The sequence below is a fragment of the Anabrus simplex genome, chromosome 11 (genome assembly GCF_040414725.1).
Source record: "Anabrus simplex isolate iqAnaSimp1 chromosome 11, ASM4041472v1, whole genome shotgun sequence".
NCBI classification, from domain to species: domain Eukaryota; kingdom Metazoa; phylum Arthropoda; class Insecta; order Orthoptera; family Tettigoniidae; genus Anabrus; species Anabrus simplex.
The window spans coordinates 106,049,947-106,071,199 of NC_090275.1; the positions used below are offsets into that span (position 1 = coordinate 106,049,947).

General features: G+C 38.5%; 1 protein-coding gene across 4 annotated transcripts in view; it reads left to right on the forward strand.

Moving 5' to 3' along the window:
• Nucleotides 1–21,253, forward strand: part of BTBD9 (BTB (POZ) domain containing 9) — a 154,987-nt gene that overhangs the window by 8,631 nt on the left and 125,103 nt on the right. For all 4 annotated transcript variants that reach the window (XM_067155401.2, XM_067155402.2, XM_067155399.2 and 1 more), the window contains exon 3: nt 6,110–6,239. In XM_067155401.2, the coding sequence (XP_067011502.2) occupies nt 6,110–6,239 (130 nt within the window). The remainder of the gene's footprint in view (nt 1–6,109; nt 6,240–21,253) is intronic.

A 21,253-nucleotide genomic window follows, 5' to 3' on the forward strand; every position in this document is an offset into this window, starting at 1 on the left:
TCCCCTGGTGCCATTCTCCTATAAGACTTCTTCGAAAATGGTGTATGTGTCATCTTTCCTTGTAAGAGCTCGCATTCAAATTCCTCTTCAGTGTCTATAACTTCGGTTCCCTCTATCCCTTTATACTCCACTGCTTCACGTGGATCTGTTATACGAAGATATCTCAATCAAATGTCCCAGCCCTTTTCGTGTATCTTCAGCTGAGGCAATTTTTCCTTGTTTTTCGGCGTATGACCTATTAACGTAATAAAGTAAATCTTATATTTGTACAGCGAATAGGTACTACCGTTCACATCTGTAATTCGAGCGGATGTTTTGTCAAACACTACGCACTACAATCTTCTAGTCTGATAATAGATTAGTGTGTAGATCAGGTACATATAGCAGAGCCTCGATAATTCAAAATCGGTTAATTCAAAATCCCGCCTAATTCGACGAAGCTCTCATTCACGGAAACGTGAGATACGGTTTTGCATGTTATTTAAATTGTTCAATTCGAAATACAGAAGATTCTATTAATCAAATTAGTGGATAAGGCTAACATATAGCAGAACCCCAGAAAGTACCGCCTGTGAATACGGACATTTTCCATTCATATTGGATAAAAATAAGACATTGGACAAACGCAAGATGTTACTCATTTTTATGAAGTGTTCTTGGTCGTCATAATGGATTTTAACATGAACTGCATATTTTAATATGTGATTTAATATGTACTATATATTTTAGTGTTTATGTACCTGTACTTTTAAAATAAGTTAATCCACACGAATTTTAGGCCTAAAAGACACACCCACACTCATTTTTAGATTGTACATATAGTCAGCTTTTACTTAGAAACATGCCCAATTTGAACGTTGGACACACTCCATTATTATGATCTTTCTACTAGGCAACTTTAACTTATGTGAAGCTACTAATGTACAGCTGAGGATGATTGTATAAAAAGTCGAAACCGGTACTGTAAGTATTATCTTATATAAATAAAACTTTAATTGACAAGGTGGATCCTTTCTGATCTATAATATGCCATAAGACCTATCTGTATTGGTGCGACGTAAAGCAAATTTTTAAAAAAATACTCGGTACACAGCAGTAATCCTATCGGCAACAGAAGTCGCAAGCACATCACAACAAACAATGGTCAATGTAATGTTATTGTTCATCACTTTTATGAGCTTTATTTTGTAGGCCTTCACATTGTTTTCTTTTGGCTCTATGATATTAGGGCGTCTTATAAAATTATTCATAGTGTAGACTGTAATTCCTTATTCTCAGGCTTTACATACCGATTTTCATTAAATTCTCTTGCCCCATTTTCTTGTGACACGGTGCTGATATGGACTTAGTAACAAAAATTCAAATTCATGAATATCTCTGTGATCATAGCTGGTACGGTAACAATGTATGACATAAATGATCAGAAATTTAATACTATATAACTTTAGTTATGTAGTATTTATCGATATGACCACTTCTTCTTTTCTTTCTTCTTTTCCTACCGCTTTTCCCCACACCTGTGGGGTCGCGGTTGCGAGCTGTGGCGCATGTGGATTTGGCCATGTTTTACGGCCGGATGCTCTTCCGGACGCTAACCCTACATGGAGGGATGTAATCACTCTTGCGTGTTTCTGTAGTGGTTGGCAGTGTGGTATGTTGTCTGAATATGATGAGGAGAGTGTTGGGACGGACACATACACCCAGTTCTCGAGCCAGAAGAATTAATCAGAAGCGATTAAAATCCCCAACCCGGCTGGGGAATCAAACCCATATTCAGAACAATCTATATATATAAAATAAGAGTTTTGTCTGTACATTGCTCAGAATTTGAAAATAATGGTATTTCTGTATCGGTCATGTCCATAGTAACAAGAAAATGCATTTTTTACTTTTCCGTAATTTCTGTCTGTCTGTCTGTCTGTCTGTCTGTCTGTCTGTCTGTCTGTCTGTCTGTATGTATGTATGTACACGCATCACGAGAAAACGGTTGAAGAGAATTTGATGAAAATCAGTATGTGAAGTTGGGGGGTGAGCCTCTACAATCTAGGCTATAAATCATTTTGCTCACGCTAAGTGAAATGGTAGTTTAGGGGAAGGCCTAAAATTGAATTCTCAACTATTTATGTTATTAGTGGTCTAATGAAAATCGGTATGTGAAGTCGGGGGATGACCCTCTACAATCTAGGCTATAAATCATTTTACTCACACTGAGTAAAATGGTAGTTTAGGGGAAGGGCTAAAATTGAATTCTCAACTATTTATGTTATTAGTGGTCGTATTTTAAAGAAAATGGGTATGCAAAGTTGGGGAATAAGTTGCTACAATCTAGGCTATCAATAATTGTATTCTCGCTGAGAAAAATGGTAGTTTAGGGGAAGGCCTAAAATTTAATTCTCAAATATTGTTGTTATTAGTAGTCCTATCTTGATGAAAATCGGTGTGCAAAGTCAGGAAATAAGTCGCTATAGTCTAGGCTGTAAATTATTTTATTTACGCTGAGTGAAATGGTAGTTTAGGGGAAGGCCTAAAATGTAATTATCAAATATTTCTTATTAGAGGTGTAATCGATGAATGCTACATAACTAAGGTTATATAGTATTAAATTTCATATTATTCATGTCTTATGCATTGTTACCGTACTGGCTATGATCACAAAGATATTCATGAATTTGGATTTTTGTTAATAAGTACATATCAGCGCCGAGTAACGAGAAAATGGGTATTTAATGAAAATTGGTATGTAAAGTCGGAGAATAAGAAACTACAGTTTATGGTATAAAATATTTTACAAATCACAGAGTCGAAAGAAAACTAAATGTGAAGGCCTACAATATAGAAAGCTCATAACATTGATCAACAATAACATTACATTGACCATTGTTTGTCGTGATGTGCTTTGTGTCTTCTGTTGCCCCTCATCTCCGGTAGATAGGATTACTGCTGCGTACAGAGTATTTTTTATTTGATTTACGTTGCACCGACATAGATAGGTTTTATGGCAACGATGGTGTAGGAAAGGGCTAGGAGTGCCTTAGGCCTTAATTAAGGTACAGGCCCAGCATTTGACTGGTGTGAAAGTGGGAAACCATGGAATACCATCTTCAGCGCTGCCGACAATGGGGTTGGAATCCACTATCTCTCGGATGCAAGCTCACAGCTGCGCACCGCTAACCACACGGTCAACTCGCCCAGTCGTACAGAGTGTAACAGCCTGTCTGAATATTGATGGGAAGTAGCTGGGGAGTTAGATAACTTTCTTCTTTAGCATGCCATTCCCATGGTTTATACATTTTCTGATACTACTGGTACGTAACAGACTGGATCATCATAGCATTCGGGCTATTCAATCCCTACTCTTGAGGCACTGATTGGAATGAACAGTGTGCATATTTAGCGGAATAATGGCAGATGAGTGTTCATGGCAATCTGCGGCCTGGTCATCCCAGCTCTGGAACTTTGGACTATTAGATTAGCACCGCAATCTAACCACAGCACTGTCCGTTAAAAGTGATAAAACATGCGGCTTTCCATTTGATCGAGTATTTTATATGATAGCATTGCTTTTAATCGCTACATTCATACTTACGTTTTTGTAATGACCTATGTTGATCTCAGGTTAGGAAAACCACAAAGTCAGTCTTTCTGAGAATCCCGTAGCGAAGCACGGGTACATCAGCTAGTTAATATATAAGAACACATCTTGTAAGTAGACATCTGTTAATATTCATTGAAATATTCAAGATGGATGAGGTTGGTTCAAAAAAGAAACGAGCCGGAGGCTATAAAATAACTGCTGGAAGGAAGGTGTGGTCCCAAACTCACCACTAGAGGAACATGGCACCCACTCACTTCACATCAGCGAGCATGTGCATGCGTCGAGCGTCCATTGCAATCAGTTGTGCTGAAAACAGTGAAATGGAGGCTTTAAAGGAAGAGCAAAGGAGTGAAGTGCATTTCCGGACAGCAGACGGAGTGTGGCGAACGGAAATTAATCAAAGAATGGCGTAAGTGTATGCATGACCATTGCAAGGGTCAAGGCATGTGTAATTCATGCAATGACAGATGTTGTTGGCCGAAGTTACAGGGCCTGGAATGCCACACTGCAGTACCGATACCATTGTCCAGCAGTTGCATGCCCTCGTTATGCAAGACCAGCGAGTTACGGTATCAGCCATTGCCACAAAGGCCAGTGTGAGTGTTGGAAGTTCATGCCATCATTAAGGATAGACTAAAATTTCACAGAAAGTGTGCCCAATGGGTGCCTCAGTCTTCAACCAGCACAGGAAGCATGTCGAATGGGACTCTGTCTTGAACACGTGCTGCGCTATGCCAAGGACGGGAATGAGTTCCTGTCACAAGATGTTGCTGGAGTCAAGACATGGTGTCATCACTTTCAACCCGAGTCAAAATCACAGTCTCCAGTGGAAACATACAGGGTCACTGCCACTCAAAAAATCCAAGGCCGTCCACAGAAGTGTGGGAAAGGTTATGCTCCGTTTCATCTTTGACAAAAAGGTTCTCTTTCTTATGGATTTACTGCAGCATGGGACAAGGGTGAATGCGCAGCATTACTCTCAAGCTTTGACCACACTTCGCAAAGCGATCAAATCAAAATGACCAGCACAGCTCGCCCATCATTCTGTTCCACGACAATGCAAGGCTCCATACAGCAAACGCAGTCAGGGTTCTTGCAGACATTCAAATGGGAGGTCCTCAGTCACCCTCTATACAGTCTGGACGTGTCTCCCTGTGATTATGCCATTTTTGGTGAGCTAAAGAAGGCTCTGAGAAGCTAATGATATATTCGACGATGGCATCAAGCATTATGTTCTGAACCGGTTCTTAACACAACCCTAGAAACTTTGAAGGACCATTCTCCGCCTCGTTTCGCAGTGGGACAAGTGCCTTAACTGTGTTTGGCAATACTTTTAAAATAAAAGTACAGGTTGTCATTTTATAGCCTCCTGCTCGTTTCTTTTCGAATGGTCCTAATACAAAGGAAATTTGAACCTGCCAACCCAAAAAGATGTTCCTTCCACTCCTCGAAGGGCTACGATATCTGACAAAGAAGCAGCCAAGAGTCTACTGTTCCTGTCCAGGTCTCGACGCTTAAGGATTAAGTATAGAGTTTATTACTATCCTGTTGGCTGTGTCTCTTATTATTACAATAAATAGTCTAAATCTGGGCCTGACTCAACACTGTAGACAAAGGGAGTCGAAAGTAGTGTGCTTACTAATAATTGTTGGCAAGTACATAGAGAGGTGCCACAGTGAATTTTGACCTGTGTGGCATGTTCTTGTAACTCAATATTGAGGGAGAGTTGTTCAGTGTATGTTAGAGTTGCTAAGGAGAGAGCCCATGTACATGGGGGTGGCAGTATGTGAAGATATGGAGATCAATCATCCTTCGTTCTTCCGTATTTTATCGATTTTCCTGGTCTCCTTTTCTACAGCTCCCTTTTCCCACAATGACCTGCCATTGTGTTTATTCTATTATGTTATTATTCATGTTGTTATAACTTAACATCATAATATTTAAAAATGCCTTGGTGTAAATTGCAAATGATAAGAATTCTTCACTGACACATCTCTCCATGTTGTAGTTGGTGTGTAATGTGCCTTGTACATTATTCCTTTAGCCTTCTTTGGTATTAATTTGTTTCATAGCAGATTTGTACCCTGTTTACTTCTGCTGATTCTTATACCAAGTATTGTATTCTCCGTAGAACTTAGTTCTCCGCAGCATCGAGGTTTTTATATCTGATTTTTATTGTACTTCTGTCCTTTCTCTTATCTTCTGCTTTTCTCCAAATTGATTCTCATTCTCTTCTTTCAATATTTCCATTTACAACATGAAGCTGCTTATCCCATATACTTTCCCCAAATCACAATCTAATTGGCAACTTGTGTTCAAGCATGACTGACAATGCAAAAGAGTATCTACAAACATTGAGGAGACTGCTGAAGAGAATACTGTAGTGGGATCCCCCTTTCCCTCTGCATCATTGATCATATTTGTGGCAGGGCATGGTGGTATTAACTCATTTTAATATTTTAGATTGCCCTCATTTAAGAGCGACAATATATTGCTAGTTACTTTATTTTTCAGAGCTCTTCTATTTGGAGGCATGAGAGAATCACAACAGACTGAAATTGAGCTGAAAGGAACATCCTTAGGAGCATTCAAAGGCTTATTAAAATACATCTATACTGGGCATATGTCCCTTGCCAACCAAAAGGTAAGCATTAATAGAATATTAATTTACTTATTAGTTACATTCTTACAGAATCTGCCAATTGCCCTTCCTGGTGACTGCAGGGTTGCACTTTCAAATCCTTGTACAGCGAGTTAGCATGTAAAAATAGTTAACCCTTAGTCTCAAGGAGTGTGATCATGTTCCTCTCGACTCTCGCTAAAATTGCCAGGAGCACGGATATCCTTTGTAGATTAAATTCTTTAATTTCTTGTTATTCAGTGTCGAGACCCATACTTATTATTTAGAAAAGTTTATATAATAATAGTATGATCTCAGCTACCTTGTGGAGGCATTTTTCTTAATTTAACACCATCTGGCTGTCTGCTCATCAGTGTCAACGTTCAGGTTTATTCTAGGCGTAGCAGATGGCAGAGTAAAACATATCTCTCCAGGGTGTCTATTGCCGATTTTTAATGAATTTTGTTGGGTAAACACCAAATGTGTTACCAGAGATCTTGTACATGTTGCCGACATTGCACAACATGGAGTGCTGCATCGACTTTCTTCCGCTGTTCAAAAATCGTAATACCTCTGTCAGGTTTGAACCTGTCATCTTGAGATCCAGAGGCTGACACTACTGCTGATCCATAGAGGCAGCTATTCATTATATAAATTACCTCTATGAAAGAGAAATCATCCCAGAAGACTTCAGAAAATGTAGAACCATCATATCTAAAATAGGAAAGGCAGTCAACTGCACCAATTATAGAACATTTTCTATCTTATTGCATGCCTCCAACTTACACATTAATGTTAAACACTGAATCAGAGGGAAGATAGACCAGTTTATTAAAGAAGAGCTTTTTGGATTTGGAGAAGGCAGGGGTATATGACGGGCCATTTTGGCCTTGTACTTGCCATTGGAGAGAAAGATGGAGATGTATTGATGGACTTATCTTACCTTCATTGATTTAGAAAAAGTCTTTGACTGCTTTATCAAACTATGACGATAATTGGACTGGACTGGAAGGATAGAAGACTGATTAATCAGTTTCATCAGAACCAGAGCACAAAAATAAACATCAATGAGGTAAAGGAAGAGGCAAGAATCAGAAAAGGAGTTGGCCAAGGATGTCTCCTCTCTGCTCTTTATTTAAGGTGTTCATTGAGGAAGCTATTGAAGTCAAGAAGAAAACAAAGGGAATAAAAGCCCCTTGTGAAAGGGTTCACTGTATCACATTTGTTGATGGTGACATAATAGTTGCAGACTCAGAAGAAGAAATGAATAGAATGCTGCAAGTGTTATCACACTCTTAAAAGATGAACATTGAAGGTCAACAAAAGGGAAAGAAAAGGAGTGGTAGTACGAAAGAATGTTAAATAAATCAAGACCCATAGGCGTTGCAGGGAAAACTTTGTTTCGTAGGTAGTGTTAGTAGGTACAAATAAAAGTATTGCAACGTAAGAACCATAGGTCTATGGTTATTAGTTTCAGCTGCCTAGTTCCCAGACACTTGAGCTTAAACGAGGCACACTGTTTTTGCTGAGGTGCTCGCATGACCTTCCTTCTGTCTTCTTGTGTTCTTCCATCTGTCTTTTGTCACTTGTACTCCTCCTATCTTATGGTTTCATCAGTGTTATCAGTTTATTCCCCGACACTCAAGCGGGTTCATTCGTTAGTTTTCATTGTCCGCAGCTAAAATTAAAGCAAACAACGTGGCACATTTATGCTGGAACACCTGGGAGGTTGGCAGCCAGAATCTTTAAGCCTGTGTAGCGTTGAAACTAATCGCACAAAGCTATGGTTCCTATGTTTACAATACTTGTATTCGTACCCAATAACACTTCTTTAATTTACATAATGAAGATTTTTTACTGTGCCCTATGTTAAAAATTGATGTTTGAATCAATCACGTGAAACAGTTTTGTTATTTTGGCAGCATGATCACGGAGAATAATAGATGTTTGGTGGAAGTGAAGAGCAGGATAGCACTGGCAAAATGGGCATTTATGACAAAGAAAAACATTTTAACCAGCGAACATATTAGTATAGATGTAAGAAAATCCTTTGCAAAGTAATTTGTGTGGACTACATTGCTCTATGGAAATAATAATAATACATTTCCATGTCCGGTCAGCATTTCCAAAAAACTGCAGCTGCAATGGCCTTGTTGTTTTCTCCAAAGGCATCCTGTGATGTGAACGGGTTGTCCAGGAGGGGACAGATAAGTAGGTGGCTTGGGTCTTGTTCAGCACCACATTCACATAAGGTGTCTGCATTTGCTGGAAGGATCCCCCATTTCTTCAGGTTGGTCTTGCATTAAAGGATGCCCACTCTTAAGCAGTTCAGAGACCTCCACACAGGGTAAGGTAGGTTGGTGCCTGGAGCTAGTTCTACTTTGGTGACATGTCTGCGGGCATTGAGCTCCTCCATCTGTTACAAGTTGTCTCTGGTGTTTTCTCCAGCGGCAGCGTGCTATGAAGGAAGCTCTTGCGGGATCTGTGGCGAGACATTGCTGCTTGTTGACCATGATGTGGATGTTGGTCATTCTCCAGCTTTGTTCTCTGTGTTCTCTGTGTTGGGGCCTATCCAACAATCGGGTAGTTTCTGCACTGGTGTTGGGTTTAGACATCCCGAGATTATTCTTGCAGTGTCATTGCCACAGTATCAATCTATTTAGCTTGTACTGGAAATATAATTAATTCCAGAATCTAAACATAAATTCTCCAAACTAAACATCTTTATATATTTTTCGGTTTGCGCCTCCCCGTGGTTCGGCTGGATAGCCTCTGGGAAATTGGAGATTTCCAAAAGGTGAACTAAATTGGAATTTCTCTGCGGTTAACAACCATAGTTGTAAATTGGAGCTTGATCCACTCAAGGCTGACTACCTTCAAAAGTCAATTATGGAAAGATCTTTTAGAAAAAAACTCCATTTTGCCCAGCAGGAAAGCAGAAGGAGGCTCCATCAGATTCGGTGGGCAGCCACCTAAAAGGCAGCGAGTCGGAGCGTTTGCAATCACCCAAACATACATCAGAAGACAAGAACAGGATCAAGCATAACCAAATCAACTACATTGCTACACACAATATTAATTCTCTATTGAAAACATGAAAACTTAAAAGTTTTATTGATGTATAAACAGTAAATTTGGATAGTGGGGCTCCAAGAGAATGGAAATACAACGGAAGAACCATTTGAATCTCAAGGATACAGAATTTACAACGTGAAGCCTGGACAGAAGACTATGAAACAATGCCTGCAATTTGGAACAGGGTTTATAGTAAATATTAACATCGCAGACTCTATCGTGGACTTTCAAGCCATCTCACCAAGAAATGCAACTTTAACTTTAAAAACAACAAATAAAATTTATACTATTATAAATGTCCAATGCCCCCACAAATGAGAAAAAATTTTTTGATCTCCTAGAACAGGCAATAAATAAAATGAATAAAAACAATATTAAGATTCTATTAAGGGATTTCAATGCCCAGCTGGGAAAGGAAAAACAATACCGAGATATACAGTGGAACCTCGTTGGTACGTTTCTGCAGGGGACGACAAATTGTTAAGCGGGAAAATGTACTATCGAATATCCCATTAAAGACTATCCAACAGGGAGATGGTATCACTTTACACATTAGTACATTTTACATTGTGTGTGTGTGTGTGGTTTTTTTTTTTTTTTTTTTTTTCAGGACATAAAGGAGAGCACTAAAAAGTGTGAAAAAGTCGAGAACAAATATCAATAATTCTCTACTGGAGCCTGTTAAAGTAACAAGACTATTGAAAAACTCGGAAAAACAGATACAATATTCTTTTGCTCTTCGGCTCATAGAAGTAGCTACAGTACCTACGTATTATAGCAGATCACATCCTTCCTGAAAGAATTGTATAATGAATTGTCAGTTGAAGCCTTAGGTTTCTGACCAGTGGGTAATTACATTGTTTTCTACAGTAGACACTTTGTTCGAGCATGAATTTCTCACAAGATTATACTCTCCATTAGCGATTATGCACCTTCGGCCGCCAACTTGAACACAAAACTTCGGCAGTACTCGGCATTAGTTCAGACAGACTCGCTGGTGAATAAATGTGCCAACTGTCAACTAGCAGTTCGTATTTTTGTATGAATGGTACACCGCTTTACCTTCAATTTACTGAGTGGACTAATAGGATAATCGTGAGAAGTTTAGTAGCGTGGTATATAGGGTATCTGTCTTGTGATAGCCTAGCTATGGATAAGAAACCACTCACTAATGAAGAAAAAATTAAAATCCTTCAAAAAGTACATAGGAATCCACATCTTAAGCCCGTAGAGTTGGCGCGAACGTTAAAACTAGCACCACCTACTTTGAACTATTGTGGGTAACCTTGACAAAATTGAAAATGCATGTAAGCAAACTAGAAACAGAACAAGAAAACGAGTGCATGAAGGAAAGTTTCCGAAGTTGGAAAGAATGATTCTGTATAAATACATTTCTAACTTCTGATTGGAATGCAAAACAGGCTACAAGAACAATCAAGCACACTGGGTTATTTAACAATCTCACTGACAACAAAGACCTTTCCATAGAACAAAGAACATAGAACAAAAAATAAACCACTTTTCCCTTTGAGAAAATCAAATGATCATAGTTATGTCTCTCGGTCATGACCATCAACCAACGGCTGCACGGTTGCTAGAGTTACACTTCCGTTGCATATTTTGTGGTGGTAACTTCCATGACACATAATTTCGGATGACTCCCAGCCGTAAGCTATGTATGTCAACAGGACAGCTTTGGAAAAAAAAAAAAAAAAAAAAATACACGTGAAAACTGAATTCAGCGCTCCTAGCCGCAGTGGAATCTATTACTGTGCTTTGACTTAGTACTGTCCTGTCTTCTTCTAGTGTGAAGTCTTTGCTGCCAATCAGTGACGCAAAACTCAGCTTTACCTAAGCTAAAAGCTTGCCCCTCAAAGGCGCAATATACTCGGTGTTCGAAAATTCAAGGTAATTTCCTCTTATCGTGCAACTTTCTCCAATAATACCAAGATAAATGGTCCGTTATTGGACATTATAAATTTTCCAGCTAACTCATTCCTAGTTGCCAGCATTTCACCCCCTTATGCTAGGTTGGGCTCATTGGTTGGTGCTTAGCACACCCACCAAGATGCATGGCTATTGCATACCGTGGAGACCAGTGCGTAGGCTACATGGAGTCACCGGCAATGCCAATGCACTATGAGAAGACTTTGTCTCCTTACCAAAAATTGATGTCTGCTTGGCCATCAGATGATGATGATTCCCTATGGGAATCATCTATATCAACTTCCTCCAACCGACCCGTGGTGAGGGCTCTTATCTCTGTTGAAAATAGCATTCTGTACACAAGGGATGACAAAGAACATTTTCAGGTTTGGGGAATAAATGATCGTACTAAGCGGCAAAGGTGAAAAATCATGACTTATTGAGGGATTTTTAATACGTATTTAATACGATGGGCGTCGGGATTTCGAATTTACGACGTGCTAAGTGGGAAAACATGTTATTGAGCAACATACTAACAAGGTTTCACTGTAATTGGAAAATGGGCTCCACCCAAATTTACAAATAAGAATGGTCAAAGACTTGTTGAATTATGCAGAGAACACAACCTCATTTTCAAATCCACATACTTCAAAAGGAGACCGAACAAACTTAAAACTTGGAAACACCCTGACTGGAGAAAAGGGGAATGGCAGCTGGATCATGTGTGTATGGACAAATCCTTTCATAGAGAAATTTACAATGTTAAAGTGCTGAGAGGAATAGACTCCTGTTCAGACACTACATAGTCAAAATCAAAATTAAATCCACATCATTAAAGAAGTAAAAAACAATAAAGAAAGAAGGAATTACAATCCACACCAATTAATCAGAAATGACAAATATTAAGAAATCACATGGACCATAAAATTAACTGATGATTTAGAAGAACTTATACCGATTCTCATACAGACTGAAAATTTAGCCGCCTTAAATCCATGGAAAAGACATGCTTGGTGGACACCAGAATGTGACAAATGTCATGAAGAAAGACACCAGGCATGTTTAAAATTTCAAAATCACAAAACAGATGAAAATGCCATCAACCTCAAAAATATTCGGAAAAAGTTCGCCCAAACTAAGAAACAATTTCAGAAAGATATAATCACCTCAATAGAAGAAAAGTACCATAAAACCAATTCTAGAAATTACTATAAAATCTTTGGTAGACAACTGAGGAAATTCAACCGCCCCCCCCCCCCCCCTACATTAATGTTGAAAAGTAGGATGGAAAAATGGTGCATAGTAATAAGGAAAATGCCAAAATTATGGCAAAAGCATTCAATAAATTTTTGAATTGTGAAGAGCCCGAAGAACTTTTAAAAATTAGCGCAGACACCACAGTAAAAACCAAACCTGAATACCTAAACCTGCCAACATTCCAAGAGGTGGAAAGAGCAGTCGAGGAGATGAAAAATTACAAGGCATGCGGAGATTAATTCCTACAATTTTTAAGAATTTATAAAAAAAAGAACATTGTCAAAAACTTGGGGTACCTGCCAGTCAGATTTTCAATAGCTAGACTGTCTCCATGTACAATACAATACTCTTGTTGGAGACCCATAACATGTATTAAGGTCAGTGGATGCATAGATTGAACCTAGTTACATAATTTCTTGAGAAAAAATCCATTTTAAGACCCGAATAATTGTTATCCTAATTATACTTTTTTATCAGCTTACAAACAGTCATTGCTAAGAACAATGGGTGATTCACATGCAAAGAATGTGCTCAATAATGGATGATTCATTCTGCACATTAGTGTCAGTCATTACTAACACAAACAAACATTTTGGTTGTTTTGTAACCCTAGTCTGCAGTATGCATTTTTGGATCCCTAAGAGAGAGGAGACAATTTTCTTCCCCATTCTGTGACTGGTGGTGATTTGTGAAGCTAAGATTTATTAGGACATTTTGCACCGAACAAGATCAGCCTGAATGCTAGCCCTGACATCCCAATTTTCACTGTAAATATTGTAGAGCCTTCTCTGAATACACACCATTGCCAAATTTTTCCTTCGCTCTTCACTATAGGTGCTTACATGTTGACGAATCTCAGTGGCATTTAGACCTTTTGCATTCGGAGCCGGCAAGATTGTTTACACAGCCATCGTTAACACAGTATTACACATAAAATATAACAGCTCACTGGTGAAGTTCCTCTTGCTCATTGTGCATGATGATAAACAGCCTAGTGTGACCCATTGACTGTTGCCACATTTTACAGATACTCTACTTTCCTTTTTTGAAAAGTACATTGTATATATTGTATTTTAAAATGCAAACCTTTCTGGTATTTAAAAAAAAAAATACATCAGACCAATTTTGACCCTTACTTCGAGCCCATATACCAGGTGTAAAGGAGAGCTTGACAGGAAGTTAATATCCTTGCCAACCCATCAACAGTAATATAGTAAATTCACTCAGACTAGGTGGGCTGGCCGTGTGTTGAAAATAGAAGGCAACAGGATGGGAGAAGGAAGAAGACAGAGGGCTTTAAATTCTCAATAATACCAAGAGAGAATCTAACTTTTTAGGGTCAAGTTGGAAACCTACTTGGGGACAGCAAAATACCTCAGAAAGCCACAATGACAGTGTAACATGCCTATTTTGCAATTCTCATCTATGATTCGGAGACAAAAACTTCTGCAGAATTCAAGCAACAGAAATGAGATTCTGTGAATCAAAAGACCAGAAAGGACAAGGTCAGAAATGAAATGAATAGGACAGTTCCTATCGCTAGTGTTATGAAGAAGTGTGAGCTTCAGTGGTATGGACACTTGATGAGGGAACTGCGAGGAAATACTAAACCTCAAGGTGGAATGAAAAAGAACAAAGGGGAAAACCAAGGAAATGTTGGTTAGAGACAATCAAATTGAAGGTGTAGGAGAGATGTCCAAGAAAAAAGTTTCAAGATGGGAAGAAGTGGCGAGTGTTTGTTCACAACACCCAGGAAACTGAAGTGTAGAATGATGATGCAAAATAAACCAAATAGTGAAAAAAGTAAAGAAATTGTGAGTTCACTCAAACAACTTAATGACTGGGAAAAGGCAGATTGTCTCTCTACAGGAATCTTCAAGTTGACAGTTGGAAAGCGCACACTCAAGACACAAATCAGTGGAGACAGATTGTGAGATCAGCACAGGATCTTCATCTTCCTAAGAAGCCTAGGGAGTGAGTGGGTACGTGTAAGCCTTACAGAAATAAAAACAATGTTGGATGCAGTATATTGCTGGCAGAGGAGACTTCTTTTAAAAGTGTGTGGCTTCCAGAGATGCCTAATACAGGTCTTGAGTTTATGCTCATAGGCAACCTGTGAATCTGTGAGGATGGGGTCCTGCCTCCAATGAGAACATCTAATGTTGATGACAGCACACACACCCTGTTCCCAAAACAGAGGAATTAACCAATGAAGGCTAAAATCCCAGTCCTCGACAGCAATCAAACCCAGGATACCTTGGACCAACAGACAGTGTGCTAAGCAGCTACCCATGAAGCTGGGCTGCTTTGAAGTGGACATGCCATAACTTGTAAACTGACCAAGCAAGTGGCCGTGCAGTTAGGGTCTCACAGCTGTGAACTTGCATTCGGGAAATAGCGGGTTTGAACCCCACTGTCAGCAGCCCTGAAGATGTTTTTCACACCAGAAAATGCTGGGGCTGCTTCCTTCCCTCTCTAGCCCTTTCCTATCCCATTGTCGCCATAAGACCTGTCTGTCTTGGTGCAACGTAAAGCAAATTACAAGAAAAAGAAACTTGTTGGTGAAAGATTTTATTGCAGAAATTTGGTGTTGAATAACTAGTCTTTTTATGAATTCCATACATTAAAGTACACAGGGCATGTTAATTTTTTAACTTGAACTTTAAAAATAACTCGGTGGGAGGCTTACCTGTAGCCTAGTCACCTTTGCCTCTGAAATACTCCCCTCCTCTATTAGTGTAACACTCCCACTGCTTATGGCAGCAGTCCCAGTTGGCATTTTTTGGAATCGCACAGTTTTTCCGTCTCAAGACTTCGAGATAATACTTTGACTCTTAGATAGGAATTCATGGTGCACACAACATTGAGGGTCGTCCTAAACATGAGACATTGTCCGTTGATTGACTGTGGACCATAGTTTCAATGCTGGAGTCATTTATAACAATGCGTATAACTCAGGCATCGATTGTCATAAACTTTAGACAAATACAATGAGATTACGATGTCATAAACTGTCTTCATTTGGTATATCTTCACGAATGTTTTCCCTAGTTTAATGCAGAAGTGGAGATTAATTTGCTGCAATATTCACACACACACACACACACACACACACACACACACACACACAATGTACTATTGAACAGCTGCTGAGCAATAATTGTTGCAGAATGCATGACAGATGAGTAATTACATAGGAAGGCTACCACTGTACATCTCTACCTAACAGTAGAAATCTGGTATAGCGACAATTCACAACAGCGAAAAATTTACTCGCTATAGCGGATTGTCGTTATATTGATTTTTGTAAATGTCGGGAAAACCCCTATACACATTAAAATCGGTATGAAACGGCAATCAGTTTGTTCAAAACTTGCGTTTTTGCGGATAAAATCCACACTGCGGCTTACTTGTTTATTTTTCGAAATCCGATACTATGTGAAAGTGTTTATTCTGAAAAAATTATATTACCGTATTTCTCCGAATCCAAGACGACCCCCACTTTTTCCTTCAAAAAAATTTTTTTGCTGGCAAGATGTAGTGTTTACAGTGCACTATGTCTTCTGGTATGTGCTAGAATAAAATTGTTACTTTCATTGACCTGTCTCAGTCTTATACTTGGCTTTGACAATATGAAAGTGGCTGAGGTAGGAGTGACGCTAGTAATGCCATTCCTTATGCAGCCAGTCCTTGCTATGAATGGTGTGAAAATGTCGCTCATAGGGTCGGTTGGTGCACGCATTTCAGTGGGCTTGGCAGACTGATGTGCAATAGCAACTTCTGGCTCAGTGAGGAAAGCAACGAGAAACTACCTCACTTCTCATTTCCCTAGTACGCCTCTTCAGTGACACCTAGGCCATTTATGACAGCTAATGGTGATCACTTTACAGTGCCGAAAAATGAGAGTATCCTCCTATTCAATACATCATATATTCCGTCATTAGACGGAGCAAACAAATTCAAACATGTTTCGGCTCGCTTGAGCCATCTTCAGTGAAAAAATTGGGGGGGTTGGAATAATTTACATAATATAAGTTGAAAAAATTGAATAGGAGGATACTCTCATTTTTCGCCATTGTAAAGTGAAAACCGTCAATATGGAATGATTCTAATATATTGTAATAATAAGCTAATGGTGAACCTGTTGAGGATCCAACCAGCCTTCGGGCTGAATACCCAACATACACACAGGCTTAAAAACCGCTTTGTAAAATCATATGAATGCCTTTCTTATACAGTTCACATTTTTAGACTATTTGTAGACGCTGAACATTGCTTTACTTACGTCGTATTTTATTGCAGTTGTACAATTATTCTTTATATCAGCGGGTTTAATAACAATCATCATCATTTCTTCGCTCCAGCAAGCCAGGTGCGGTTGTGTACGAGCTTCCTCCATTTTGTCCTATCCATCCACAGATGCTGCTCATATATGATGACGCCAGTTCACACCTCTCATTTCAAGGTCTTTCAATATCTGTTTTTTCCAAACATCGCAAGGTCTTCCTCTTGGCCTCTTCCCAGGGACATAGTGGTCAAAGTTCGAGGAGTCCTGTGAGGGTCCATTCTTTTCATGTGACCAAACCATTGTAAACTCTTCACTTCTAGACAGCAAGCTTCTTTCCAATCCAAGCTCTTGCTGGATATTCATATTCCTTATTTTATCCATTTTTATTTTTTGTAGACATTAACTTAAAATTGGCATCATAATATTGAAAAGAACCTGTTGAAAATTTGCCGGCAATACTTATTCCACGCGTCTCTACAATATGACGATCCATTAGGGAAATAATATTGTTTACTATAAAACTGTTACCTTCGCTCAGCATCAGATATAGGCCCTAACTGGCTGCTGCTACACGCTCGTCTCGCTTGCCAGGTTCAGCCAACTTCAGCAGCTAGCGATGTATACAGTTGGCCTATCGTAATCTATAATCTTCATTTCCGTATTGATGAACTACACAATTAGAAATAGGAAAGGATTTCCACCTATCAATACTTGTTTATTGCACTTTTATTATGCTACAGGACCGGTTTCGACCCTTTACACAAGGTCATCCTCAGCTGAACCATGCATACATATCTATGTGATGAAGCTATGATTAAGATAGTATAGTCAAAGGAATGTCATACGATAATAAACATTAGGTCACATCCAAATGGGGCATGTCATAACGTGAACTGGCATATATGTCACTATGTACAACAATGCATTGTATGTCTAAAATAGTATGTTTAAGATCTTAAAATTAGTTGATAAAACATATCTCACTTAAAACTAACATATATATGTACAAGATGAATACAATATATGGGAGTACTTCATGCACATGAACGTTCGTGTCTTGCTTGTTGGCTGACTCCCGCGTTCAAGTCTTATTTACACAGTTGTACACTCAGCTGCTGTTCTTGGAGTTTAAATGATATGGTTTGCTTGTAAAATTGTACATGTACACAGAGTAAAACACTTTCCAATTTTAAAAAGGTGCCAGACGTATGGTTAAAATTAGGCTAAAATATGTTCAGCTCTGCTGTGTGTGTTGCCTTATGTTAAAATCAAATCATGTTGTCCTGTAACGTCCATAAAATTTGAGTGACATTGGGTTCAAAGTAGTGGCTCCTTTCCCATTTGTAGCTGTGCAGTGATAACTCAGCCAATAAAACATACATAAACAAACTCGAAGATAAAACAGAATAGTTATAACGAAAGCCGACAAAGGCAATACCACTGTCATTATCGACAAAGACCAATACATATCGAAAACTAAAGAATGTTTTCAAGATAACTTTCCTTATCAAACATAAAGATCCGACTAATAACATACAAAGAAACTTCAAAGCCTTATTAAAAAATACACACTTCCTTTTAACTGAAATAGAATCCTCTAAACTTACAGTAATGAACCCTCAAATACTTACTGCTAAAGCTTATCCGAAAATACACAAAGAACATATACCAATGAGACCTATTATTAACTACAGAGCAAGCTCAACCTATAAACTCTCGCAATTTATTCAAAGATTCCTCAAAAAGCGCTACGTATTCTCAGCTAATAAAAACAGTACGGAATTCGATAGATTTTTGTAATAGAACGAAAGGATTAAAGATTGAATCATATCATAATCTCGCATCATTTGATATAATAAACATGTACCCGAACATTCCCACAAAACGAACAATAGAAATCATTGAATCTAATCTAAAAAGTCACAGCACTCTAAGCACTTTAGAAATAGAAGAGTTCATTAAATTACTTAATTTTGCCATTAGTAACAACTACTTTAAATTTCATGATACTATTTATCAGCAACAAGGATTACCGATGGGATCTCCCGCTTCTGGAATACTCGCTGAAATTTACATTGACTATTTAGAGCACACATCAATTAATAAAATAGACAATATCTTTTTTGGTGTAGATTTGTTGACATTTTCGTCATCATCGACAATAGATCCACAAATGAAACTGGTATATTAGATAAACTCAACACAATAGACTCCCATATAAAATTTACCATGGAAACCGAAAACAATCTAAATTTGAACCACTTGGACATAACGATAACTAGACATGAAGACCACCTTTCTTACAGAATATACAGAAAACCCACGCTACCTCAAATACAATTAAAATAGATTCCGTCCACCCCAACACACACAAAAGAGCAGCTTACTACAGCATGATAAACAGAGCATTAAATATACCGTTAACAAAAGATCTAAACAAAGAATTACAACTAATTCACGACATAGCTTAAAACAATGGATACGAGAAAGAAATGATCAACAAAATCATTCACAAAATAAAATCCCAACCCAAAACCAAACTAACAAAAGCAGACGAATCCAAGAAAGAGTATGCACTATTCACCTTCAATAATGTACACATATACCTCATAACTAACATTTTTTTAAAACATAACCTAAGAATAGCATTTAGAACTACACACAACAGTACCAACATCATACACGTCAGGACAATCAACAGCAACAACAAATACAACTACGCAGGGGTATACTGTATCAAATGCAATAACTGTGAGACAAGCTATGTCGGACGCACCGGTAGAAACTCCTAACCCGATATAATGAGCACCTAAACACGGTAAAACACAATCATTTTTCCTCAATAGGACAACATGTCGCAGACTATAAACACAGTTTCACAAACATCGATAACGACATGCAAATCCTGAACATAAACCCCAAAGGCCCCCTGCTCAACATAACAGAAGAATTTTACATCACTCTAGATCAGTATACCAATCCAAATTACAACATAAATGAAATCACAGAAAAAACTAACATCATTTTCAATACAGTTATCCCCGCCCAAAGAAACTCTTACCTTAAGACAATCGATAAACAGAACGCGACACGCGACTGGAAAATATCTAACAACACACCCAGCTCCACCCCTACCCCCACAACAGCAACTCTCCCTACCCCTCCTTCCCTTCCCCTCACAGCAGCTAGTATGAGCCCAAGAAAAACACGAAGCAGTACACAACAAGCTCGCATATCAAACACATCTCAGCCACACCAACAGTAAGTACATATTCAAATTAGCACACACAACCCTTAGACATTCTTCCAATATAAATATCACTCATAGCTCAATCTTATCTTCCACAGATAAATATAACATCACTGCACAGCTACAAATGGGAAAGGAGCCACTACTTTGAACCCAATGTCACTCAAATTTTATGGACGTCACAGGACAACATGATTTGATTTTAACATAAGGCAACACACACAGCAGAGCTGAACGTATTTTAGCCTAATTTTAACCATACGTCTGGCACCTTTTTAAAATTGGAAAGTGTTTTACTCTGTGTACATGTACAATTTTACAAGCAAACCATATCATTTAAACTTCAAGAACAGCAGCTGAGTGTAAAACTGTGTAAATAAGACTTGAACGCGGGAGTCAGCCAACAAGCAACACATGAACGTTCATGTGCATGAAGTACTCCCATATATTGTATTCATCTTGTACATATATATATGTATATATGTTAGTTTTAAGTGAGATATGTTTTATCAACTAATTTTAAGATCTTAAACATACTATTTTAGACATACAATGCATTGTTGTACATAGTGACATATATGCCAGTTCACGTTATGACATGCCCCATTTGGCTGTGACCTAATGTTTATTATCGTATGACATTCCTTTGACTATATTATCTTAATCATAGCTTCATCACATAGATATGTATGCATGGTTCAGCTGAGAATGACCTTATGTAAAGGATCGAAACCGGTCCTGTAGCATAATAAGTGCAATAAACAAGTATTGATAGGTGGAAATCCTTTCCTATTTCTAATTGCACAGTAGGCCTAATCGCGGACTTTGAAGGTCAACGAATGAGTTTACTGCACCACGGTATGGCAGTTCCGCCCTTGCATTTTTTGTGCACATACCTTACAATTTCATCTTAGACTTCTTTAAAGCATCCTTGTTGCGTGCCACTGAATGCTGTTTTTTGTACAATACGCATTTTTAAGCTACCTTTGTCTTCACAATAAGGCCGAATATTGGCTTTAGTTAGGCCTATGCCGTATTTTCTTGCGGCTGCACAATTATTATACATTTCACCCGAGTGTTTAATAGCCATTAACTTAAAATTGGCATCATAATATCGAGAACCCGTTGCAAATTTGCTGACAATACCTGTCCCACATATCTCTACAATACGACGATCCATCACGAAAATGTTCCTGCTGTCAATAAAACTTAATTTTACTAAGCGTCAGGTACAGAAGACGC